Here is a 25,616-nt window from a genome sequence, read left to right as displayed (position 1 = left end):
TGATCAAAGTGCACTTGCGCAGGACCTCAATGCCGGCTAGCGTGCATGACATAGGACATGTCATTAATACGGGCCTCAGAAGAATAAAGACGGCGATCGCCAGAGGAGGCACCGGACTGGAGAGAGGAGGCACCGGACCAGAGAGCAGCGACACCCATGAGTATTAGGCTATGTGCGCACGTGTGCGCTCTGCACTGCACCGAAAATGTGCGCTTCAGAGCGCAGCTGAAAAGCTGCGTTCTGAAGCGCATGGTGCCGGCAGATTCGTGCGCTCTGCATGCTGCCTCTCCCTATAGACAGCATGCAGAACGCACGAAAGAAGTGACATGTCACTTCTTAGAACGCAGCGATTCGGCAAGCAGCCGAATCGCTGCGTTCTAACATGCCACGTGCGCACGGCCCCTGCACAATCTCCATAGATTGTGCAGGGGACACAGGACGCATGCAGTTACGCTGCGGTGCAGAACACAGCGTAACTGCATGTAATACGCACACATGCGCACATAGCCTTAAGGTGTTTTTTACATTACGCAGTGCAGTCTGGGCTCTTATACACAGTATTCTAGAATGCTGTATATAACAGCTCACTGATGGTGGCTGCAGCTTATAGTCGCCAAATTTGGTGACAGGTTCCCTTTAAGCTGTAGGTGTTCACATTGCATTTACTGTGATTTTTCTGTTTATTTTTTTTATGATGGTGTCTGGGTTCTCAGATGGGTGAAAGCACAAAGTCCATTTGAACTTAGGGGCACTTTGCACACTGCGACATCGCAGGTGCGATGTCGGTGGGGTCAAATTGAAAATGACGCACTTCCGGCATCGCATGCGACATCGCAGTGTGTAAAGGCTGGATGATACGATTAACGAGCGCAAAAGCGTCGTAATCGTATCATCGGTGCAGCGTCGGCGTAATCCATGATTACGCTGACGCGACGGTCCGATGTTGTTCCTCGCTCCTGCGGCAGCACACATCGCTGTGTGTGAAGTCGCAGGAGCGAGGAACGTCTCCTACCGGCCTCACTGCGGCTTCCGTAGGATATGCGGAAGGAAGGAGGTGGGCGGGATGTTTACATCCTGCTCATCTCCGCCCCTCCGCTCTGATTGGCCGCCTGCCGTGTGACGTCGCAGTGACGCCGCACGACCCGCCCCCTTAACAAGGAGGCGGGTCGCCGGCCACAGGGACGTCGCACGGCAGGTGAGTGTGTGTGTGTGAAGCTGGCGTAGCGATAACTTTCGCTACGCCAGCTATCACCACATATCGCTGCTGCGACGGGGGCGGGCACTATCGCACTCGGCATCGCAGCATCGGGCTGCGATGTCGTAGTGTGCAAAGCCCGCCTTAGTTTAGGATGCCCTGCAGAGTCAAATGAACTACACAAATGCAGTGTGAATAGGGCCTAACAGCTGATAGGGAGATTCCTATTACAAGCAGAAGGCAGGGGAGACAGACTGAAGCTGAATCACACAGAATGCACCAAGTCTTTGCAGTGCACATCAGGGGACCACAATTTTAGGTCACTGACCAAGTGCAATTTCATGAGTCTTCATGTCCTCTTCCAAGTAAGAAACATTGTGGGAAATGGAGTCTGCATTAGGGGAAGCGTAGTCTGCATTAGGGGAAACGTAGTCTGCATTAGGGGAAACGTAGTCTGCATTGGGGGAAACGTAGTCTGCATTGGGGGAAACGTAGTCTGCATTGGGGGAAACGTAGTCTGCATTGGGGGAAACGTAGTCTGCATTGGGGGAAACGTAGTCTGCATTGGGGGAAACGAAGTCTGCATTGGGGGAAACGAAGTCTGCATTGGGGGAAACGAAGTCTGCATTGGGGGAAACGTAGTCTGCATTGGGGGAAACGTAGTCTGCATTGGGGGAAACGTAGTCTGCATTAGGGTAAACGTAGTCTGCATTGGGGGAAACGAAGTCTACTTTAGGGTATACGTAGTCTACTTTAGGGGAAACGTAGTCTGCATTGGGGGAAACGTAGTCTGCATTGGGGGAAACGTAGTCTGCATTAGGGGAAACGTAGTCTGAATTGGGATAAACGTAGTCTGAATTGGGGGAAACGTAGTCTGCATTAGGGGACACGTAGTCTGCATTAGGGGACACGTAGTCTGCATTGGGGGAAACGTAGTCTGCATTGGGGGAAACGTAGTCTGCATTGGGGGAAACGTAGTCTGCATTGGGGGAAACGTAGTCTGCATTGGGGGGAAACGTAGTCTGAATTAGGGGAAACGTAATCTGCATTGGGGGAAACGTAGTCTGCATTGGGGGAAACGTAGTCTGCATTGGGGAAACATAGTCTGCATTAGGGGAAACGTAGTCTGCATTAGGGAAAGAAGGGAATTTTGTTTACTTACCGTAAATTCCTTTTCTTCTAGCTCCAATTGGGAGACCCAGACAGTGGGTGTATAGCTACTGCCTCTGGAGGCCGCACAAAGAACTACACTTAAAAGTGTAAGGCCCCTCCCCTTCTGGCTATACACCCTCCCGTAGGAGTACAGATTCCTCAGTTTTAGTACCAAAGCAAGAAGGAGGAAAGCCAATAACAGTTTCAAAAACAAATTCAATCCGATAACTAGATCGGAGAACTTAAGAAACAACGTGAACAACATGTGCACCCGAAAAAACGAAACCCTAAAAACAGATAGGGCGGGTGCTGGGTCTCCCAATTGGAGCTAGAAGAAAAGGAATTTACGGTAAGTAAACAAAATTCCCTTCTTCTTTTTCGCTCCTAATTGGGAGACCCAGACAGTGGGACGTCCAAAAGCAGTCCCTGGGTGGGTAAAAAGATACCACATGAACGGGCTGTCATACAGCCGCTTCCTACAGGTGGGCCACCGCCGCCTGAAGGACCTGTCTACCTAGGCTGGCGTCTGCCGAAGCGTAGGTATGCACTTGATAGTGTTTGGTAAACGTGTGCAGACTCGACCAGGTAGCCGCCTGGCACACTTGCTGAGCCGTAGCCTGATGCCTCAACGCCCAGGACGCACCAACGGCTCTGGTAGAATGGGCCTTCAGTCCAGATGGAATCTGAAGCCCAGCAGAACGGTATGTGTGAAGAATTGGTTCCTTGATCCACCGCGCCAGGGTGGATTTGGAAGCTTGCGATCCCTTATGCTGACCAGCGACTAGGACAAAGAGCGCATCCGAACGGCGTAGAGGCGCCGTGCGAGAAATGTAAATCCTGAGTGCTCTCACCAGGTCCAACAGATGTAAACCTTTTTCAAATTGGTGAACTGGATGCGGACACAAAGATGGCAAAGTGATATCCTGATTGAGATGAAAGGAAGAAACCACCTTGGGAGAAAACTCTGGAATTGGACGCAGTACCACCTTGTCTTGGTGAAATACCAGGAAGGGAGATTTGCAAGATAACGCCGCCAGCTCGGACACTCTTCGAAGAGACGTGACCGCTACAAGAAAAACTACCTTTTGTGAAAGCCGAGAAAGGGGAACCTCTTTCAAAGGCTCGAAAGGCGGCTTTTGAAGAGCAAGGAGAACCTTGTTCAGATCCCAGGGTTCCAATGGCCGTCTGTAAGGAGGAACGATATGACAAACTCCTTGGAGAAACGTGCGTACTTTAGAAAGCTGTGCCAAGCGCTTCTGAAAGAATACGGATAACGCGGAGACTTGACCCTTAAGCGAGCTAAGGGACAAACCTTTTTCCAACCCAGACTGCAGGAAGGAAAGAAAAATTGGCAATGCAAATGGCCAGGGAGAAAACCCTTGAGCCAAGCACCACGCTAAGAATATCTTCCACGTCCTGTGATAGATCTTAGCTGAGGATGGTTTTCTAGCCTGTCTCATTGTGGCAACAACTCCCTGAGATAAACCTGAGGCCGCTAGGATCCAGGACTCAATGGCCACACAGTCAGGTTCAGGGCCGCAGAATTCAGATGGAAAAACGGCCCTTGAGACAGCAGATCTGGACGGTCTGGTAGTGCCCACGGTTGGCCTACCGTGAGATGCCACAGATCCGGGTACCACGACCTTCTTGGCCAATTTGGAGCGACGAGTATGGCTCGCTGGCAGTCGGACTTGATTTTCCGGAGAACTCTGGGTAACAATGCTAGAGGTGGGAACACATAGGGGAGTCGGAATTGCGACCAATCCTGAACCAAGGCGTCTGCCGCCAGCGCTCGGTGATCGTGAGACCGTGCCATGAAAACTGGGACCTTGTTGTTGTGCCGTGACGCCATCAGATCGACGTCCGGCGACCCCCAGCGGCAACAGATCTGTTGAAACACGTCCGGGTGAAGGGACCATTCTCCTGCGTCCATGCCCTGGCGACTGAGAAAGTCTGCTTCCCAGTTTTCCACGCCTGGGATGTGAACTGCAGATATGGTGGACGCTCTGCTTTCCACCCACGTCAAAATCCGCTGGACTTCTTGAAAAGCTTGGCGACTGCGTGTTCCCCCTTGGTGGTTGATGTACGCCACCGCCGTGGAATTGTCCGACTGAATCCGAATCTGCTTGCCTTCCCCATGTCCCTGATGTACTCCGCTCCATCCAGCATCTTCTCCAGGGGCTGTAGATGGAGCACGGTCTCTGTGCCTGGAGACCGGTAAATCCCACTTCACCCAGAGCCCTGTAAAAAGGGATGGGGAAGGAATCAGCATGTGGGCTCCTGCCGCCGTACCCGCAATGGGTACCTCAACCTTACAAACACCTCCGACATAAGTGGGGTGAGAAGGGAGCATGCTGGGGACACTATATGTGTCCTCTTTTCTTCCATCCGACATAGTCAGCAGCTGCTGCTGACTAAAAACAATGGAGCTATGCGTGCGTGTCTGACCTCCTTGCGCACAAAGCTAAAACTGAGGAATCTGTACTCCTACGGGAGGGTGTATAGCCAGAAGGGGAGGGGCCTTACACTTTTAAGTGTAGTTCTTTGTGCGGCCTCCAGAGGCAGTAGCTATACACCCACTGTCTGGGTCTCCCAATTAGGAGCGAAAAAGAAAGTAGTCTGCATTGGGGGAAAACGTAGTCTGAATTAGGGGAAACATAGTCTGCATTGGGGGAAACGTAGTCTGCATTAGGGGAACCGTAGTCTGCATTGGGGGAAACGTAGTCTGCATTGGGGGAAACGTAGTCTGAATTACGGGAACTTCACTTGAGAAGTTTGATTGAAAACTTAGGTATGGTCAAACCTGTAGTTACAATTCACCTTTTTGTAGCATGACAAAAAAAAACAAAAAAACACAAAAACTTTCCTTGAACATCTTTAGTCTCTCACCTATTCTGAAGCGCATAGGCTGTATATTCAAGTGACACAAAAAAGGTCAATATTTGTAGGAAAAAAGTAGACTATATATCAGCTACCGCTGGTGTCCAGGCACTACTGTAAAGCGTCAAATGGGTCTACATTGTTGAATATTTCTATACGTTCATGACATGATAAACAATGTTGAGACATTTTGCACACTTCAGCGAGGAGCGTATGTGAGTGAGGCCGTCCAGCTTCCTGTATCAGGTCTGTTTCCCCTGCGTACACCACAGGATGTGACAATCAGCTCCGTGCTTCTCACTTACACACTGACTCACTGGCTAAAAGCAGCCAGCTATGTAGATACCAAGCCTATTACCACATCATGTTACTCAGACAGCAAAATAAAAAAAGCAAAACATGAACACTGAACAGACACTGGAAGAAGGGTCAAATACTGGCAATGAAAAGTTATTTTACGTTTTCACTATTTTTGTGCATTGTTGTAAACAATTGAAAGATTTAGGAGGACGGTCAGCGTTCCTGACATAAATAATAAGTACTTACATTCCCCATTAAACTACAATTGTCATCTTTTTTTTTTTTCATTCTTCAGTTATTCCCCTGCAAAATTATGAATTGACAACTGGGTGTTCCTATTCTTTTCCCTAAAGGGGCAATGGCAGCAGTGATTGGACAGCTGTAGAGCATGTGGTGACACACCCCCAACTGATAAAACAGTTGTCAATTTAGTCACAAATGGCTAGGGAAAATAACGGAGGAAGGGCACAACAAAGCGTTCTAAGGAAAGATGCTTTACAATTGTTACTCAATGGAGCATATAGTTATTTACTAAAACAGACATGTTAGGCCCTTTTTCAATGATTATTGTTAATATAGTAATTTTAGAAAATGTGCCGTATTTCAGCCTCTTTTACTAACAGTTCAGAAGTTCTCATGCATAACCCCGCCCCCCAACACTGATTGGCAGCTTTCTGCCTATGCACAGTGTACACAGTAAGTTGCCAAATCAGTGGTGAGGGCGGGGTTTATATAGAGCTGATATGGAGAATAAGGAGACTATATAGCAGAAGGTTTACTAATCTTTTAGTTATAAAAAATCACTGTTTTTGAAGCAGGAGATTATCAAAACTACAGCAAACAGCCCAGCAAGTGATATATCACTGGAATCATGGTCTACTTCTACATTGTGATGGCTTTCTTGTTGCCACTCTTCTATAGAGGCCAGATTTGTGTGGTATAGACTATAGGGTGCTTTACACGCTGCGACATCGCTAACGATATATTGTCGGGGTCACGACGTTAGTGACGCACATTTGGCGTCGTTAGCGACATCGCAGCGTGTGACACCTAGGAGCGACGATCAACGATTGCAAAAACGACAAAAATCGTTGATTGTTGACATGTCGCTCCTTTTCATAATATCGTTGGTGGTGCATGCCGCTGGTTGTTCGTCGTTCCTGCGGCAGCACACTTCGCTATGTGTGACACTGCAGGAACGACGAACATCTCCTTACCTGCGTCCACCGGCAATGAGGAAGGAAGGAGGTGGGCGGGATATTCCGCCCGCTCATCTTCGCCCCTCCGCTTCTATTGGATGGCTGCCGAAAGGAGGCGGTTCGCCGGCCACAGCGACGTCGCAGGGAAGGTAAGTCCGTGTGAAGGGTGTAAGCGATGTTGTGCGCCACAGGCAGCGAGTTGCTCGTGACGCACAACCAACGGGGGCAGGTACACTCGCTAGCGATATCAATAACGATATCACAGCATGTAAAGTGCCCTTAATAGTTGTTTTGTGGACAGATTCTCCTCCCTGAGCTGTGAATCTCTGCAGCTCCTCCAGAGTGACCATGGGCTTCTTGGCTGCTTGTCTGATTAGTGTTCCCCGTGCTAGGAGTGTCAGTTTAGATGGACGGTCATTTCTTGATAGGTTTGAAGTTGCGCTATGCTCCTTCCATTTTCTGGGTGCTGGATTAAACAGTGCTCCAGGTTAAGAGCTTGAGCTAGTTTTTTTTTTCTCATATATATATATATATATATAGATATATATATATATAGATATATATATATATCTATATATATATATATCCTAACCCTGCTTTACTTCTCTCCACAACTTTATCCCTGACCTGACTGGTGGGCTCCTTGGTATTATACTGCTGTTTGATCCCTAACATCTGAGGCCTTCACGGAACAGCTGTAAGTATACTGCAAATAAGTTACACCAGGTGGACTTAATTTACTATATAGGTGACTTCTGAAGGCAATTGGTCACTCGGGATTTTATTTAGGGTTATCAGACTACAGGGGACTGAATACAAATGCATGTCAAGATTTTCACATTTATATGTTTAAAATAATTTAAAAAAACATCTATCATTTCTTTTACACTTCACAAACACTTGCTACTTTGTGTTTAAAAATTGTATAACACTCCAAAAAAATGGATTTAAGTTTGTGGGTATAACATTGCAAAAATGTGGAAAAGTTCATTAGGTATGAACTAATTGCAGTTTAATAACATTATAGAACATGACAGATTTCCTTTATGAGCCAATACATTATAATTTTTTTCAATATGTGCATAAAATGTAGAATCTGATGTTCTAGGGACAAGAAAACCCCACAAAACACAGAACTATTTGCTGGAGATGGTTCAGTAGCGCATCCAGTAACTCACCTTGCGCCCACATTTTACAGTCAGCAGTAACCTTCAGATTCACACGTAAAAAGGACATACTGACCTGACAGGGCTATCTCTGTACAAGTGTTGACTCTCCATACTGCTGGTGCTGATCCTATCATCCTCCTGATCAATGGCACCCAGGCGTTTGCTGCGTCTTGACATGATCCCCTGGAATATAGGAGCAAAGTCTTATAAATTTGCGCAAAGTACACATTCAGCAGAGAAAACAATTACATCTTATTGACAAACAGTTCCTTGTGTTGTGAGGTGTGACAGGCTCTGATTGTAGAGGAAGCTTACATAGTCTGAAGCCACCATGAATGTGGCAGTATTAACACAATCACCATTTTTTCGAATGTTTACATCATTGTATCATTTTTATGTAGTATGACTGCATTACATACATTGTGTACACAATTGCTGGGCAATTTGTATTTTTGAGGATTCATTTTATTATTGAACAACTTCACTACTACTGTTGGTAAATCTAAAGGTTAATAAAGCTAAATAATAAAGAAAGTAAAAAAGTGAGATTTTGTCTCTCTTATGAGAATATATGTGCAGAATTATTATGCAACTACATGAAAAATGTACATTTTCCCATCTCAATTGTTTGTTTTCATCTATTAAAGTGAGAATTATAACCAAACACCTCAAAATAATATCAGTGGCCAATATAGCCTATCTTCTTTTCAATAACAGTCATAAGCCTTCTATCCATGGAGTCTGTCTGTTTCTTAATTTGTTGAGATTCAACTTTTTGGGCACCAACCACAGCCTCCCGGACCCCGTGCAGAGAGGTGACTGTTTCCCTTCACTGTAAATCTAGCATGTAAGAAGGTCCCACAGGTTCTCAATAGGGTTTATTCTTTCATCTTTAAGGCCTTTACTGACAGCCGAGCAGTGGGGACTTGGATGCTGTGATGGAGCATTGTTCTGCATAAAATTCATGGTTTTCTTGAAAGATGCAGACTTTTTCTGGTGCCAATGCTTGAAGAAATGGTCTTCTAAAAACTGACAGTAGGTTTGGGAGTTGATTTTGAGTCCATCGTCAACTGAAAAATTGTTCAAATAGCTCATATTTAATACTACCAGCCCAAAGCAGGACCCCACCACCACTTTGCTCATGTACAGGTTGAAGTGGATGTCTGTGCCCCCGTTACTGATCCAGAAACAGGGCGAGGAGTCACTCCCATCAGTCCATAAAATCTTTGGAAAATCTGTCTTCAGATATTTCTTGGCCCAGTCTTGACTTTCCCACTTCTGGATCTTGTTTAATGGTGGTCAGATTTCAGCCTTCCTTACGTCGGCCATGTCTCTGAGCTCTAAACAGATTGTCCTTCTGGACACTTCAGGGAGGTTGTAGTTCTAGAATATGACAGCACTGGAGGAAAATTGGTTCCTGGTCACTTCACATTTGGTTCTTCTCAAATATTTAGCAGTCTATGTGCATGTTTTTTTCTCAACACTAGAGTTGATCGAACCCGCCAAAATCCAGGACCGGCAGATCACTGCTGGATTAAAAAAAATATCTGGATCTGCTCAGGATTTCGGTGCCCATATAAGTCTATGGAGACCAGAATCCGGAGATTAAAAACATTTGTGGAGGAGATAGGGGGATAGGAGTGCGCGCGGTATACTCACCTGAGGTTGTGTCATGGCTGCACACTCCTTCCGTGTCACGCTTTTCCTTTCAGGAGCCGACAATTCAATATTCATTGTTTTGCCCGCCCAACGGCGCGTGTAATTGGCTGCAGTTAGACACGCCCCCACCCTGACTGGCAGCGTGTCAGCTGACTACAACCAATCACAGGCGGCAGGACGGCCGGTGGGCGGGGAAAGCAGTGCAAGTGTCTGCAGGTCAGTATGGGGAACATGCATGTGTTTCAGGAACACATGCACGTTCCTGTCGGAAGTGTGCGGCTGTGCCGGTGATGCGGCTTTTTTTTTTTTAGTTAAATAAATCTTAAAAAAAAATGACGTGCGGTCCACCTAATTTTCATCCCCAGCCAAGATAAAGTCGGCTGGGGGCTCGTATTCTCAGCCCGCAGCCGCCCGGTATTGCCGCATCTATTAGATGTGACAATACCGGTGTTTTACCGACTCTTCTCGATTGCCCTACAGCGGTGGCAATTGGGGTAATAAGGGGTTAATAGCAACACACAGCTACTACTAAACCCTAGGTTAGTATTGGCACAGGCGTCTATGAGATACCTGCATCACACTAACCTGTAAATAAAAGTAAATAAATACAGACACAAAGAAAAATCCTTTATTTGGAATACAGTAGAAAACACACCCTCCTTCACCTCTTTATTAACCCACAACACCCTGCAGGTCTGGCATAATGCACACGAGGTCCCACGCCACTTCAGCTCTGCTACATAACACAGCCAGCGGCCATAGAGCATGACCGCTGGCTGTGCAGACAATGACTGAGCCACAATGACTGCACAGCAGGCAGATACTGTCACAGGCTGGGGGCGCGTCTGCCTGCAACCAATCACAGACGAGAGGACGGCCTGTGGGCGGGGAAAACACGGAAAGCTGTGTGTATACAATGCACACTACAGGAAATGAATGTGAGACCCGGAAGCAGTGTGCCGCCATGACACCGAGTCTCGGTAAGTATGAAACGCTGTTTTATTTCTGTTTTTCTTTATTTTTCAATTATTTTCCCCAGTGCCGGATCCGGATTGTGCACCTGGAATACCGGATCCGGCACCCGGGAATCTTTGAAACCGTGCGGATCCGGACATTTACAATTCGGATCTACTCAGCCCTACTCAACACGCTTTTTGCAACCCTGCTGACTATTTGCAACAAAACGTTTGAAGGTTCTGTGATCACACCCAAATATCTTAGCAATAGTGCTGACAAATTCACATATTCCGGTATGGAAAAATGCACCGCAGGTGGCAATATGCGCCGATAGCTATCTAGCTATAATGGTGAATGGTGTATACGGAGTCACCATGTGGTGTTGTGCACCATTTTCGGAGTATACACTTACTGGAGGCAGTCTACTACGTCTGGGAGTCCACCTCCAGTAAGTGTATACTTCTGAAAATGTTGCACAATAGAGCACACGGTGACTCCATCTGCACAATTATAGCCAGTGGCTCAGTCGGCGCATACGTCCAAGTCCCGTTTTGCGGGTGGTTCGGACGGAAGCCCCAAAGGGATCACTGAACGGGGAGAGGAACGAGGCCTTAGTGTGGGGAATAAAGTAAAGGTACCGTCACACTAAGCGACGCTTCAGCGATCCCACCAGCAACCTGACCTGGCAGGGATCGCTGGAACGTCGCTACACGGGTTGCTGGTGAGCTGTCACACAGGCAGATCTCACCAGCGACCAGCCCCCAGCGACGCGTGAAAGCGATGCTGCGCTTGGTAACTAAGGTAAATATCGGGAAACCAACCCGATATTTACCTTGGTTACCAGTGCACACCGCTTAGCGCTGGCTCCCTGCACACCTAGCCAGAGTACACATCGGGTTAGTTACCCGATGTGTAGTCTGGCTATGTGTGCAGGGAGCCGGCACTGGCAGCGTGAGAGCGGCGGACGCTGGTAACGAAGGTAAATATCGGGTAACCAAAGAAAGGGCTCCTTGGTTACCCGATATTTACATTGGTTACCAGCATCCGCAGAAGCCGGCTCCCTGCACATTTAGTTGTTGCTCTGTCGCTGTCACACACAGCGATGTGTGCTTCACAGCGGGAGAGCAACAACTAAAAAATGGTCCAGGACATTCAGCAACAACCAACGACCTCACAGCAGGGGCCAGGTTGTTGCTGGAGGTCACACACAGCAACATCGCTAGCAAGTTGTGCCTCAGCAGCGATGTTGCTAGCGATGTTGCTTTGTGTGGACGTGGCCTTTAGAAGCAAAAAGTATCAATGGATAACTAGTGTGCTGATCTGAGAGAGTTCAATGTTCAACAGCAGGGGAGAAATGAAAGAGTAGAGTTTGAAAGCACTTTCACTTCACTAATGATAGAGAGGTGAACACTGTGATAAAGGATGAAAGAAACAATGCAATCAACATAGGTGACTGAATTGCCTAGCACTGGTCACTGAATAGGATTAACCTTATGATCCCGCTCACAAAGTGTCTTTAATTGTATTATGTAAATACAAGAAAAACAAAAAAAAATAAAATACATCCCCATCATGTATGAAAAACACGTAGACCCTAATTACTCAAACAGTTTTCTCTGGGATTCTGGCATAAATCTGAGCTGTTGTGCCAAAATTTTGCAACTTTTCCCATTTTTCCTTTAGTCACAGCCAAGCTCTGCCAAGCATTTCCCAAGTGAGAGAAGTTTAACCAAGAGGGAGCTTGACCTAAAGGCCACTTCACACATAACGAGATCGTAAACGAGATTGTTACTACGTCACAGTTTCTGTGACGCAAAAACGACTTCAATTGCGATCTCGTCACGTTTGACACGTACCAACGATTCACCCCCTGCTGCGAAATCGCTGATCGATGCCGAACAGCTTGGGCCATTTTTGGCTCGTTGGAGTCCTGCTGGGCTGCATGAATCTGTATGTTTGACACCCTATTAACGATTTCGTTGACGACCTAGATGAGATGCACGAAGGCGTGTTGTTGCGTCCCCGTTTCCACGCCCCTTCTGCACCCATTGGTTGGCGCTGAGAACAATAGTGTGTAGTTACGTCACCATAGACGTAGAGACGCAGAGACGCAGGTTCTATCTCAAAGCAAAGCGCAAAAGAAGTGACAAAGGGTGACGCGATCCAAAATTTAACCGCTAGATACGCCCCCTGCATGCCCAATCAGAACGCAGTATTGGACACCAATCAGAGCGGAGGGTGTGGAAAAGGCGACGCCCGCCCGGCCGCCCAATCAGAACGCAGTATTGGCCGCCAATGAAAGCGGAGGGGGGTATGGAAAAGGCGACGCAAATGCACGCCTACGTGACTCACTGCATTTTACTACGCCCCTAATGGGATTGGAATCGTTAACATAGTTGCTGTGTGACAGGGTCCCAACGATTTGAAAGATCGTTATACGGGACGCATGCTCGTTCATAAACTCGTTATGTGTGACAGTCAGGGCTGTGGAGTCGGTAAGCCAAACCTTCGACTCCGACTCCGACTCCGACTCCTCAAATTCTCTTGCACCGACTCCGACTCCGGCTCCGACTCCGACTCCGGCTCCGACTCCGACTCCTACATATATTGCTTATAGTTAGGTGAAAAATTTATTGTAGTACATGAATATGTGTATGTGAACATCAGACATTTAATAATTTTTATGATACAATAATCAAGATATTTGGATAGAACATAAAATATATTTATTGGAATACAACTTTAGAACACAAAAAACTGTAATAAATTGTAAATATGTAATACACTATGTAATATACAGTAGATTACATATATATCTTGTGTGTGTGTATATACACTGTATATATATATATATATTATATATATTACATATTTACAATTTATTAGTTTTTTTGTGTTCTAAAGTTGTATTCCAATAAAAATTTTATGTTCTATCCAAATATCTTGATTATTGTATCATAAAAACAATTAAATGTCTGATGTTCACATTGTACTACAATAAATTTTTCACTTAAATATAAGCATTATACTAAATGTTGTTATTTAGTAAAATATTCAGCACATTCTGCATTGCACTCCTGTCCCCAATTTATTATATATTTTAGGAGTCGGAGTCGGCGCATTTTATACCGACTCCGACTCCGACTCCACCAAAATGAGCTCCGACTCCGACTCCACGACTCCGACTCCACAGCCCTGTGTGACACCCAACATGCGATTTCAACAACGACTCATAAACGATCCAGAAAGTGTGACGTAGTAGCGATCTCGTTCACGATCTCGTTATGTGTGACTGGACCTTATCACTGCTGACAAATTCATCATAATTTATGCCACAAAAGTGGAGTAAATTATAATTGCGATGGACTCCATAAACTTGACTAGAGTACATTTTTTGCAGTGGTGCACAGCAACTGAAAGATGCACCAAATTTATTAAAGGGAATCTGTCAAATGATTTTTTAGTGCAATACTAAAGGCCCCGTCACACACAGAGATAAATCTTTGGCAGATCTGTGGTTGCAGTGACATCAAGGACATATTGGTCCATTTGTACACAGCCACAAACCTGGCACTGATTGTCCACAATTTCACTGCAACCACAGATCTGCCGCAGATTTATCTCTGTGTGTGACAGGGCCTTAAGGCCCCGTCACACTAAGCAACATCGCTAGCAACATCGCTAGCAACATCGCTGCTAACGAACAACTTTTGTGACGTTGCTAGCGATGTTGCTGTGTGTGACATCCAGCAACAACCTGGCCCCTGCTGTGAGGTCGTTGGTTGTTGCTGAATGTCCTGGGCCATTTTTTAGTTGTTGCTGTCCCGCTGTGAAGCACAGATCGCTGTGTGTGACAGCGAGACAGCAACAACTAAATGTGCAGGCAGCAGGAGCCGGCTTCTGCGGAGGCTGGTAACCAATGTAAACATCGGGTAACCAAGAAGCCCTGTCCTTGGTTACCCGATATTTACCTTTGATACCAGCCTCCTCCGCTCTCACTGTCAGTGCCGGCTCCTGCTCTGTGCACATGTAGCTGCAGGACCCATCGGGTTAATTAACCCGATGTGTGCTGTAACTAGGAGAGCAAGGAGCCAGCGCTAAGCGGTGTGCGCTGCTCCCTGCTCTGTGCACATTTAGCTGCAGCACACATCGGGTAATTAACCCGATGTGTGCTGTACTAGGAGAGCAGGGAGCCAGCGCTCAGTGTGCGCTGCTCCCTGCTCTCTGCACGTGTAGCTGCGTGAGCTGGTAACCAAGGTAAATATCGGGTTGGTTACCCGATATTTACCTTAGTTACCAAGCGCAGCATCTTCCACGCGGTGCTGGGGGCTGGTCACTGGTTGCTGGTGAGCTCACCAGCAACTCGTGTAGCGACGCTCCAGCGATCCCTGCCAGGTCAGGTTGCTGGTGGGATCGCTGGAGCGTCGCAGCGTGACATCTCACCAGCAACCTCCTAGCAACTTACCAGCGATCCCTATCGTTGTTGGGATCGCTGGTAAGTTGTTTAGTGTGACTGGACCTTAAATGTTATTTTTAAATGGTGCTTAAGGAGACCTTTCAGGATCAGTAAGTTTTATTGCTATACCTTATCCAGTTATCCTGTTGTTAGCTCCATAGAATTCAGTGTCTGGTGCAGGGTAGTCAAGTGTATGTAAATACAATGTAAATATTCGTTCCTCTCCCACCCACCTCCCAGTTCTTTCACTATCACTGCTGAGAAGTGGAGGGAGTATGGATGGGGCAACAGTGCAAATTCAGTTCACATTTACTATCACTGATGCCAGCACTGAGAGGTGGGAGAGGCGAGCAGGGCATTTTCAGTTTGTATTTACATATGCTTGACTAGCTACTATGTCACAATGAATCCTATGGAGCTTACAACAAGATAACAGGAAGAAGGAGGGCTATAAAACTTACTGATCCTGAAAGGTCTCCTGAAGCCCTATTAGAAGAGAAAATTAGTATTGTACTAGAAAATCACCGGACAGATTCCCTTTAAGAGGACTGTGCTTGTTAAAGGGAACCTGTCACCACTTTTTTGGCGTATAAGCTGCGGCCACCACCACCGGGCTCTTATATACAGCATTTTAACATGCTGTATATAAGAGCCCAGGCTGCTGTGAGAACATAAAAAACACTTTATAATACTTACCTAACGGTCATGCGGTGGGCCATATGGGCGTCTCCGTTCTCTGGTGCTGGCGCCGCCTCTTTCGGCCATCTTCATCCTTCTTCTTCTCTAGCCGCGGTGCATGACGCGTCCAATGTCATCCACACTCGCCAGCATTCAGTTCCTGAGCAGGCGCACTTTGATCTGCCCTGAGCAGGGCAGATCAAAGTATTGCAGTGCGCCTGCGCAGGACCGGCGGGCGAGTGTGTATGACGTAGGATGCGTCATTCACACAGGCTTCAGAAAGAGGACGAAGATGGCCAAAAGAGGAGGCGCCGCCACCGGAGAACAGAGACACCCATATGGCCCACCGCACGACCGTTAGGTACAGTGCTGGACAAAAGTACTGGCACCCCTGCAATTTTGTCAGATAATACTCAGTTTCTTCTTGAAAATGATTGCAATCACAAATTCTTTGGTATTATTATCTTCATTTAATTTGTCTTCAATGAAAAAAATAAATAAATTGTCATAAAGCCAAATTGGATATAATTCCACACCAAACATAAAAAAGGGGGTGGACAAAAGTATTGGCACTGTTTGAAAATCCATGTGATGCTTCTCTAATTTGTGTCATTAACAGCACCTGTAACTTACCTGTGGCACCTAGGAGGTGTTGGCAATCGCTAAATCACACTTGCAGCCAGTTGACATGGATTAAAGTTGACTCAACCTCTGTCCTGTGTCCTTGTGTGTACCACATTGAGCATTGAGAAAAGAAAGAAGACCAAAGAACTGTCTGAGGACTTGAGAATCCAAATTGTGAGGAAGCATGAGCAATCTCAAGGCTACAAGTCCATCTCCAAAGACCTGAAAGTTCCTGTGTCTACGGTGCGCAGTGTCATCAAGAGGTTTAAAGCCCATGGCACTGTGGCTAACCTCCCTAGATGTGGAAGGAAAAGAAAAATTGACGAGAGATTTCAACGCAAGATTGTGCGGATGGTGGATAAAGAACCTCGGCTAACATCCAAACAAGTTCAAGCTGCCCTGCAGTCCGAGGGTACAACAGTGTCAACCCGTACTATCCGTCGGCGTCTGAATGAAAAGGGACTGTATAGTAGGATACCCAGGAAGACCCCACTTCTTACCCCGAGACATAAAAAAGCCAGGCTGGAGTTTGCAAAAACTTACCTGAGAAAGCCTAAAACGTTTTGGAAGAATGTTCTCTGGTCAGATGAGACACAAATAGAGCTTTTTGGAAAAAGCCATCAACATAGAGTTTACAGGAAAAAAAAAAGAGGCATTCCAAGAAAAGAACACAGTCCCTACAGTCAAACATGGCGGAGGTTCCCTGATGGTTTGGGTTTGCTTTGCTGCCTCTGGCACTGGACTGCTTGACCGTGTGAATGGCATTATGAAGTCTGAAGACTACCAACAAATTTTGCAGCATAATGTAGGGCCCAGTGTGAGAAAGCTGGGTCTTCGTCAGAGGTCATGGGTCTTCCAGCAGGACAATGACCCAAAACACACTTCAAAAAGCACTAGAAAATAGTTTGATAGAAAGCACTGGAGACTACTAAAGTGGCCAGCAATGAGTCCAGACCTGAATCCCATAGACCACCTGTGGAGAGATCTCAAAATAGCAGTTTGGAGAAGGCCCCCTTCAAATCTCAGGGACCTGGAGCAGTTTGCCAAAGAAGAATGGTCTAAAATTCCAGCCGAGCATTGTAAGAAACTCATTGATGGTTACCGGAAGTGGTTGTTCGCAGTTAGTTTGGCTAAAGGTTGTGCAACCCAGTATTAGGCTAAGGGTGCCAATACTTTTGTCTGGCCCATTTTTGGAGTTTTGTGTGAAATGATCCATGATTTGATTTTTGTTTCATTCTCTTTTGTGTTTTTTCATTGCAAGCAAAATAAATCAAGATAATAATACCAAAGAATTTGTGATTGCAATAATTTTCAAGAATAAACTGAGTATTATCTGACAGAATTGCAGGGGTGCCAGTACTTTTGGCCAGCACTGTAAGTATTATAAAGGGTTTTTTATGTTCTCACAGCAGCCTGGGCTCTGATATACAGCATGTTAGAATGCTGTATATAAGAGCCAGATGGTGGTGGCGGCAGCTTATACGCCAAAAAAGTGGTGACACGTTCCCTTTAATGAATTTGGCATATCTTACTCCGGTGTACTCTTCTTTGTCTAGACGGGTGTTTTGTGTGCCAGTCTTGATAACTGATTTAGCCTGCTGGCTGCCGGGGAACAGTACAAAATAGAAGTAAAGCTATGTGCACATTAGCAGCCTCTGTTGCAGATTTCAATAGATGTGACGGGAAACGAAACAGGCAAAACATAAAGCTTTCTTCCATCTCGTCACCGATATATGTGTTGTAACAAAAGAGTCAAGTGTCTTCATGACATTTGGGTGGGTCATTATACCTTAGATCCTGAAAACAAAGAAACCTAATAAACCCATCAATTCACATTTACAGTGTTTTGAAAATAGCTACACAAAGTTAGGCAATTCTAGAAACATTAAAGGGGTAAAGTTGTAATTATAGGACCATAAATTATCCAGTAATTACTAATGAATCTCAGCCCACGCCATTCACAAATCCCAATCCTATTTTTGTTAGACACCTTTTACTAAAAGGGGTAACACCACAATATAGCTTATAACTACAAGATACGTAGTGAACTTTGAGACACGCAAAAGGACTAAAAAAAAATTTAATTATGCAGCAAATAAAGAAAATCATTTGGGAACATAAAATACAAAAAGGACATATCTGCAGTAACGTTTATTTAATGTAACTGCTGCCCGCTCTGTGTCTTGTGCATCAGTTTGTGGAGACTTTTTTGTGTACATTCTGTGTATGTATTCTTATACATGACCCTCAATTGAATTGTTACCAACACAAAATGAGCAGTACAACATGACAAATATCTTTTTGTTTTTCTTTCTACACATACCTGTATGTATTTTGTTATGTAAACAAATAAGTTTTCATACTTAATTCAAAGGTTCGCAATCACTGTTGTCACCCTTTCTAAAAGTTGTTACTTTTGTAAAATGGCCATCATAACAGACCAAAGATCAAAGTGTTGTAGTGCGCCTGCGCAGGACCTCAGTACCGGCCTGTGTGCATGATGTAGGACGCGTCATACACGCCGTTTTAAGCAGAAGGAAGACCAAGATGGTCGAAAGGAGGCGCCGATCCCAGGGCAGCGTGTGCACATAGCCTATAAGAGCTCACTGGTGGTGGCCGCAGCTTATAGGCCCCAAATCTGGTGACAGGTTCCCTTTAAATGATTTGCCCCGTTATAATGCATGAGCGCGTCTGTACTTGGTGTAAACAGTCATCCTGCGCTGATAGAGTCCCTTTAAAGTCTATGGAGATCTGTGTGTCATCTGTTTTTCACGGAAGATAGGCTGTGTACTTCACAGTTACATCTAATACATTGTTAAGATTCAATAGATAGAAAAAGTTCAGCCTACCTGCTTCAGTGAAAAAAACAAAAAACAGACAGAACTAGGTTGATATTTGAGAAAATAATATTATTCATTTCTATTGAATGGTAACACTCACACGGATATGAGAATATAGCATAAAGCAGGCCATAGACAAGGGATATTTATCTCCAGAACATTGGCAGAAACAGCTAAATTAAAAAGGGATTGTCTGGGACTGTAACATTGAGTGCCTATCTTCAGTATATGTGTTCTTCCTTTTCCTGATCAGTGGGATTAGGAATGATTCAATAGGGGACGCATGTACAGTGCCCAGCCATGGCCACTATATAGTTGATGGAGCTGAGTAGTAACTTTTCCAGCAGCTGACAGCACCAGGAATAGCTGATCGTTGTGGTGTTGGGTGTCACTTTCTCACCGATCAGACATTGATTTCCTATCCTGAGGATAGATGTGACTCCCCTGGACTAGTCAGGTCGTCACAGGGTACTGTACGCTCTTTATTCTTAGTGCAGGACTCAACTCCCCATGGTTCTGGGTTCCTAACCTATAGTACTGCCTCCAACAGCATCTAAAATCCCAACCACACCTCACACCACACCCTGTCAGACACACCAGTGGGCTGATGAGCTGCAATACGTCCGCCCACCTAGGGGGTCAGGCAGACTGGTGGGAGGTAATGAGAGCAGAGCTTAGAGTCAGTTGAGAAGTAGCCCTCGAGTAGTGAGAAGCTGGGGGAGTTTGTGGCTACCTGGGAGTGGAAAGTTGAGTTGCAGAAGGTGGTCTGGGCCCGGAGGAGTCAGAGACCCACTCGCAGGGTATTGGGACTGGGTGTACTGGACCCCAGGTCGGGGAGTAGCTTCAGGCAACCCAGCAATTAACCCATGGAGGATAGTGACTTTATGGACTGTCCCCAAGAAGCACAGAGATCAGGGGCACTAGAGCAAGGAGGGGGATAGGGCTTTCCAACCCAAGCAGCCCACTGAAATCCCACGATTGAACTCTTGAGAGCACAGCTCCTTTATCCCAAAAAGGAGGAAGCAGGGCACGGACAGCTTTATGCCTACGGGCCACACAGACACTTTACAATTTGTGCACGGAGGCAGGCTCCGGAACACCAGGCAGCACTGTAGGGGACGGACACCCGGACAAGCTCCCCCCAAGAGGGCAGCGGCATCCAGAGACGTGGTTCACCTTGTTGTCAGCGTCTTCTTTGCAGCTGCACCACCACCAAAGTTGCCTGAGTGAGTACATGGTCCTCCCCTGCTTCCAGCTGGCCCTGCACACCCCTGCTCCACCATCTCACAGAGTCCCGGGGTCTCCCCTACCCGTGGAGGGAACGTCATCTGGCTGCCCCACTCCATCTCCCCCGGGTACTCCCATCGGCAGCGGCAGTACTCCATTACCGCGAACCACAGGTGGAGTCACAAACTATTATTCCCTGTAAATAGCCCCCTTTTACGGATTTGAGAGGCTGCAAGCCCCCGGGTCCAGAGACCCTCGAGCCAAAGCAGCAGACCCCGGACCCGAGCGGTTCGACCACTGCAGGGGCGTTACATAGACAATTAATTTTAAGGTCCCAGACAATCCCTTTAAGCAAGATCTGCATATAATCTCATGTCTTTAGTGGTCATATATACCGTATTTTTCAGACCATAAGACGCACTTTTTTTCCCCCAAATGTTGGGGGAAAGTTGGGGGTGCGTCTTATGGTCTGACTATAGGGCTGCGGCCGGGAATGAGGGTGCTGCGGTGGAGCGGGTCATCGGGGGCACGAGCAGGCAGCAGCAGCGCCTGCCGTGACCATGTGGGCCCGCTGATTACATATGCACGCCCATCCTCCCGCCCATTTCTCAGCGCAGAAGCCGGCGCTGACAGGTGGGCGGGAGGACGAGCGGGGACGCGCGCATAGTAAAGAGCCTGTGCGCATGATCACCCCTGGCAATTACAGCCTGGAGTGATCATGTGCGGCTGTATTCACTGCTCCCCGCGCATCATCATCAGCGCGGGGTGCAGTGAATCAGTACACTCACCCGTCCCCATGTGTGGAGCCGCCCCCCTGCAGCACGCAATGTCTTCCTGTCTGTGCCGGTCAGCTGATCTGTGCTGATCAGCTGATCGGCACAGACAGGAAGACATTGCGTGCTGCAGGGGAACGGCTCCACACACACAGGTCAGTGGCGCAGAGTGGAAGATGATCGGTGCTTGAGGGAGTGAGGAAAAGGTGAGTATAAACGTTTATTTTTTTTCTCTGTGCTATAGGATACAGGCCATATACCAGGATGGTATATGAGCACGATGGGGGCATATAGCAGGATGGGAGTATATGAGCAGGATGGGGGTATATGAACAGGATGGGGTATATGAACAGTATGGGGGTATATGAACAGTATGGGGGTATATGAACAGAATGGGGGTATATGAACAGAATGGGGGTATATGAACAGGATGGGAGTATATGAGTAGGATGGATGGGGGAATATGAGCAGGATGTATGGGGGAATATCAATAGGATGGGGGTATATGAACAGGATGGGGTATATGAACAGGATGGGGGTATATGAACAGAATGGGGGTATATGAACAGGATGGGGGTATATGAACAGGATGGGAGTATATGAGTAGGATGGATGGGGGAATATGAGCAGGATGGATGGGGGAATATCAATAGGATGGGGGTATATGAACAGGATGGGGGTATATGAACAGGATACGAGTATATGAGAGGGATGCTGGTATATGAGCAGGATAGGGGTATATGAGCAGGATGGGGGTATATGAGCAGGATGGGGGTTTATAGCAGGATCATATACAAGGCAGGAGGATCATTATCAGAATGGGGTACCTTAGTAGAGAATTTGGGGACATTACCCCCATAACAGTGTCAGCAGTAGATCCTTGCCCCATAACAGTGTGTCATGACCACATTTTTTTGCTTAAAGTTTTATTTTCCTATTTTCCTCCTCTAAAACCAGGGTGCGTCTTATAGTCCGGTGCGTCTTATAGTCTGAAAAATACGGTAATACACAGAATAGAAAATGATACCAAAATAAACCTTATCTGCAGATAAATACTGCAATTGAATTTATGGCTCATTAATGAGACAATCCAGACTGTAAATCTGCTATATACAAGCTGATAGGTGGTTGTGTATTGGCCTGCTCACAGAGGCTGAAGAACACTTTACACACAGAACGATCATTACTATGATTGTTCTGTGTGCAATGACTATTACGTTAGCGGCATCACAATAGTTGTGCACACAGGGCAACCTGTTAACGCTAATTTTTCGCATGTATAAAATTATTGCACCCTATGAATGAGTGATTGCCAGTTCCTTTAGACAGGCAGATAGTCAGAAACCAGGGTTGCGACACATTTGTTCACCTATTTTTGGATTGTATAAATTAATTGCAAGGGTATGTTCCCGTGTAGCATCTCCACTGTGGACCTCCCAGTTACGGTATATATGCAGCAACATTTATGGCTGCAGATCTTGTTGTGAAAATGGATTTACAATAACTGAAATAATCAATGACGGGATAAACTAACGATTCCACCGCATTGGTGAGTTTCATTGATGATATTTTTGCAGTCAGCATGAGAAATCTGGTCCCGTACAGAGCAGAGGATTTTCCACAAACAAATACACAACTAAAAATCTGCTGCATTTCACTTATGTACCGTAAGGAATTGTTCAAATTGATTCATAATGGCAACTCCAGTGAGATCTTATGGTAAGTCAATTCTAGATACATTATTTCAGTTTCTACTTAAAATTTGCAATTTCCCCATTAAATATCAACGGTCCTGAGCCTGAGCCCACAAGGGCAGGCTGGTGACATGCAGCCGTACTGTCCCCTGACTGCAGTGGCAAATGATAGAACTAAACCATGAAGCTTTTTGTCACCGCAGGAGGACGCGTGTCCGGTCTGTTAGGGGCCAGTCGCCTCTTGCGGTCTCACAGGCGACTTCACAGGTTTTCTGGGTATAAGTGGGTGCAGCTAATCAGTCGATAAATACCAATAATATGTCCAAAACAATGGACACATATAACAGGCCACATCTGTCATGCCGGTACTTGCTCCAGTCTGAGACTGTTCAGGCATTATGCCATTACAAATATCGCAGTAAAAATACATGCATTTTTATTACCACTTCTGAAAACGGCAACAAAGGATAACGCACCCTGGTCACAGTGTGTGAACGCAGGTTTACAAAGTTGTCATTGATTGGAGCTAAGGTGAGGGGGAGGTTTCTATGGTTATGGTGGGGATCACAGAAGCGTACTACCTGGTTCATAGACGGATAACAATGGCCGGACTGACTAGGGGCTTCCTCATCAGAACTTAGAGCCTCAGAGACACCAGACTATCAGTTTGGGTCAGCACCTAAGGTGAGGGGAGGTTTCCAACTTATGACTTCCCTCTATGAGACAGCGGAGAAGGACCACAGTACGGCTCTGGAGGACCCAACTCGTCTATCTCGTACACTGTCAGCCAAAGAAGGACATACTGGCAGCCGAATCTGTGGTTCGTAGACAGATAACAATGGCAGGACTGACTGGGGGTCTCCTGATCTGAACTTACAGCTTCAGAGAAAGTAAACTATAAGTTTGGGTTGGCACCTAAGGTGAAGGGAGGTTTCCAACTCATGATTTCCCTCTTTGAGACAGCGGAGAAGGACCACAGTATGGCTCTGGATGACCCAACTCGTCTATGTCGTACACTGTCAGCCAAAGAAGGACATACTAGCAGCCGAATCTGTGGTTCGTAGACAGATAACAATGGCAGGACTGACTGGGGGTCTCCTGATCTGAACTTACACCTTCAGAGACAGTAGACTACTGTATAAGTTTGGGTTGGGAGCTAAGGTGAAGGGGAGGTTTCCAACTTATGACTTCCCTCTATGAGACAGCGGAGAAGGACCACAGTATGGCTCTGGAGGACCCAACTCGTCTATGTCGTACACTGTCAGCCAAAGAAGGACATACTAGCAGCCGAATCTGTGGTTCGTAGACAGATAACAATGGCAAGACTGACTGGGGGTCTCCTGATCTGAACTTACACCTTCAGAGACAGTAGACTACTGTATAAGTTTGGGTTGGGAGCTAAGGTGAAGGGGAGGTTTCCAACTTATGACTTCCCTCTATGAGACAGCGGAGAAGGACCACAGTATGGCTCTGGAGGACCCAACTGGTCTATGTCGTACACTGTCAGACAAAGCAGGACATACTAGCAGCTGAATCTATGATTTGTAGATCGATAACAATGGCCAGACTGACTGGGGGTCTCCTGATCCAAACTTACAGCCTCAGAGACAGCAAACTATACGTTTGGGTCAAGAGACCCGGCGCCAGACTGGGCATTGTAGTTTACGACCTGTGAAATTTGCCTGTGTGATCCTGGCCCATTAATGAGTCGGTCCTGAATACTGGTATAAACAGCAGAGCATACCTGATCCAGTTACAGAACGACAGCACCATAGGATCTCGCCCAGCGCAGTCTTCCTGGCGCCCAACTTGCCAAATCAACGTGCAGCAAGTTTGTTGTCACTTTGTTCACTGTGGTGGACACCGATCTGCAGGAAGAAAATGGTATTAGATACATGTGAGGACCCCAAAACGGCATGACACATTCACAGACCATGTGAACGAGGCACAGAATCACAAAGAAACGCCACAGGACAAGTGACTAGTCAGAAATATAGAAGGCTTCTGAACAAAGGGGAGCCAGCAAGAAGAGCGCAGAAGTGTGCAAAGAGGGAGCCGTGCAAAGAAGGAGCCGTGCGAAGAGGTAACAGTACAAAGAAAGCGACGTACAAAGAAGGCGCAGCACAAAAGCAGGCGCCGTACACGCAGCCGTACCCAGGAGCTGCCCCGTGTGCGCGCAGGTGACACTGACACAAACACACACTGCTGTCATCTGAGGATGCTGCCGTCTGCGATAACCTCCCGCAGCACTCTCATTGGTCGGCCGGGCTGTCACTCAAGAAGACAGCTTCCTTCTTATTGGTGGGTTCAAACAACTGGGAGGGGGTAGAGTGAAGACGCAGCATCTGCAGGAAAAGGCTGTACTTGGCTCGCTGCCGCCTGCTATGAGCAGACGTCGTGTGTCTGTAGCCGGGGACGGAGGATAAACAGCCCGTGCTGTGCACACCTTCCCCGGGCAGGACAGGCGCGTCTTCCTGTCAGTGCGGCGCTTCCGTCACACGCCTCCGCTGTGGCTTCTTTGTGGTTATCTCCCGCCCTTTTGTTGTCCGCTCGCAGTCTGTCACGTTGCGCCGGGTGATCTCATCCTCAGCACAGCCTCTCCATTCTTATAGCTCCTTTCTGGGTTGTTTAACAAGGAGGTTTTTATATTTACAGACTTTAGAGCAGAAAATGCGTTTTACTGCAAAATCACACAATGAGGCTTATGGTTAATAGGACATTTTCCCCTATTTTCTCTTCCTGATCGATCCGCAGCGTCAAATGTGACACGTGTCACTTTATGTGGTAATAACTGCCGCCATTACATATGTCAG

The 25,616-nt window shown here is 46.6% G+C and overlaps 1 protein-coding gene across 3 annotated transcripts in view; it reads right to left on the bottom strand.

Annotated features, from left to right (window-relative positions):
• Positions 1–25,047, bottom strand: part of SUN2 (Sad1 and UNC84 domain containing 2) — a 134,362-nt gene extending 109,315 nt beyond the window's left edge. For 2 of the 3 annotated variants that reach the window (XM_075321857.1, XM_075321859.1), the window contains exons 1-3: positions 24,958–25,047; positions 24,548–24,671; positions 7,969–8,078 (exon numbers count right to left, since the gene is read on the bottom strand). In XM_075321857.1, the coding sequence (XP_075177972.1) occupies positions 7,969–8,072 (104 nt within the window). In that variant the 5' untranslated portion in view covers positions 8,073–8,078; positions 24,548–24,671; positions 24,958–25,047. Of the gene's footprint in view, positions 1–7,968; positions 8,079–24,547; positions 24,672–24,912 lie in introns of all 3 variants that reach the window. The other variant, XM_075321858.1, reaches the window with a different exon arrangement.
• Positions 25,048–25,616: the final 569 nt, after the last annotated feature.

The sequence above is a fragment of the Anomaloglossus baeobatrachus genome, chromosome 8 (genome assembly GCF_048569485.1).
Source record: "Anomaloglossus baeobatrachus isolate aAnoBae1 chromosome 8, aAnoBae1.hap1, whole genome shotgun sequence".
Classification (NCBI taxonomy): domain Eukaryota; kingdom Metazoa; phylum Chordata; class Amphibia; order Anura; family Aromobatidae; genus Anomaloglossus; species Anomaloglossus baeobatrachus.
This window is presented reverse-complemented; position numbering and strand designations above follow the sequence as displayed.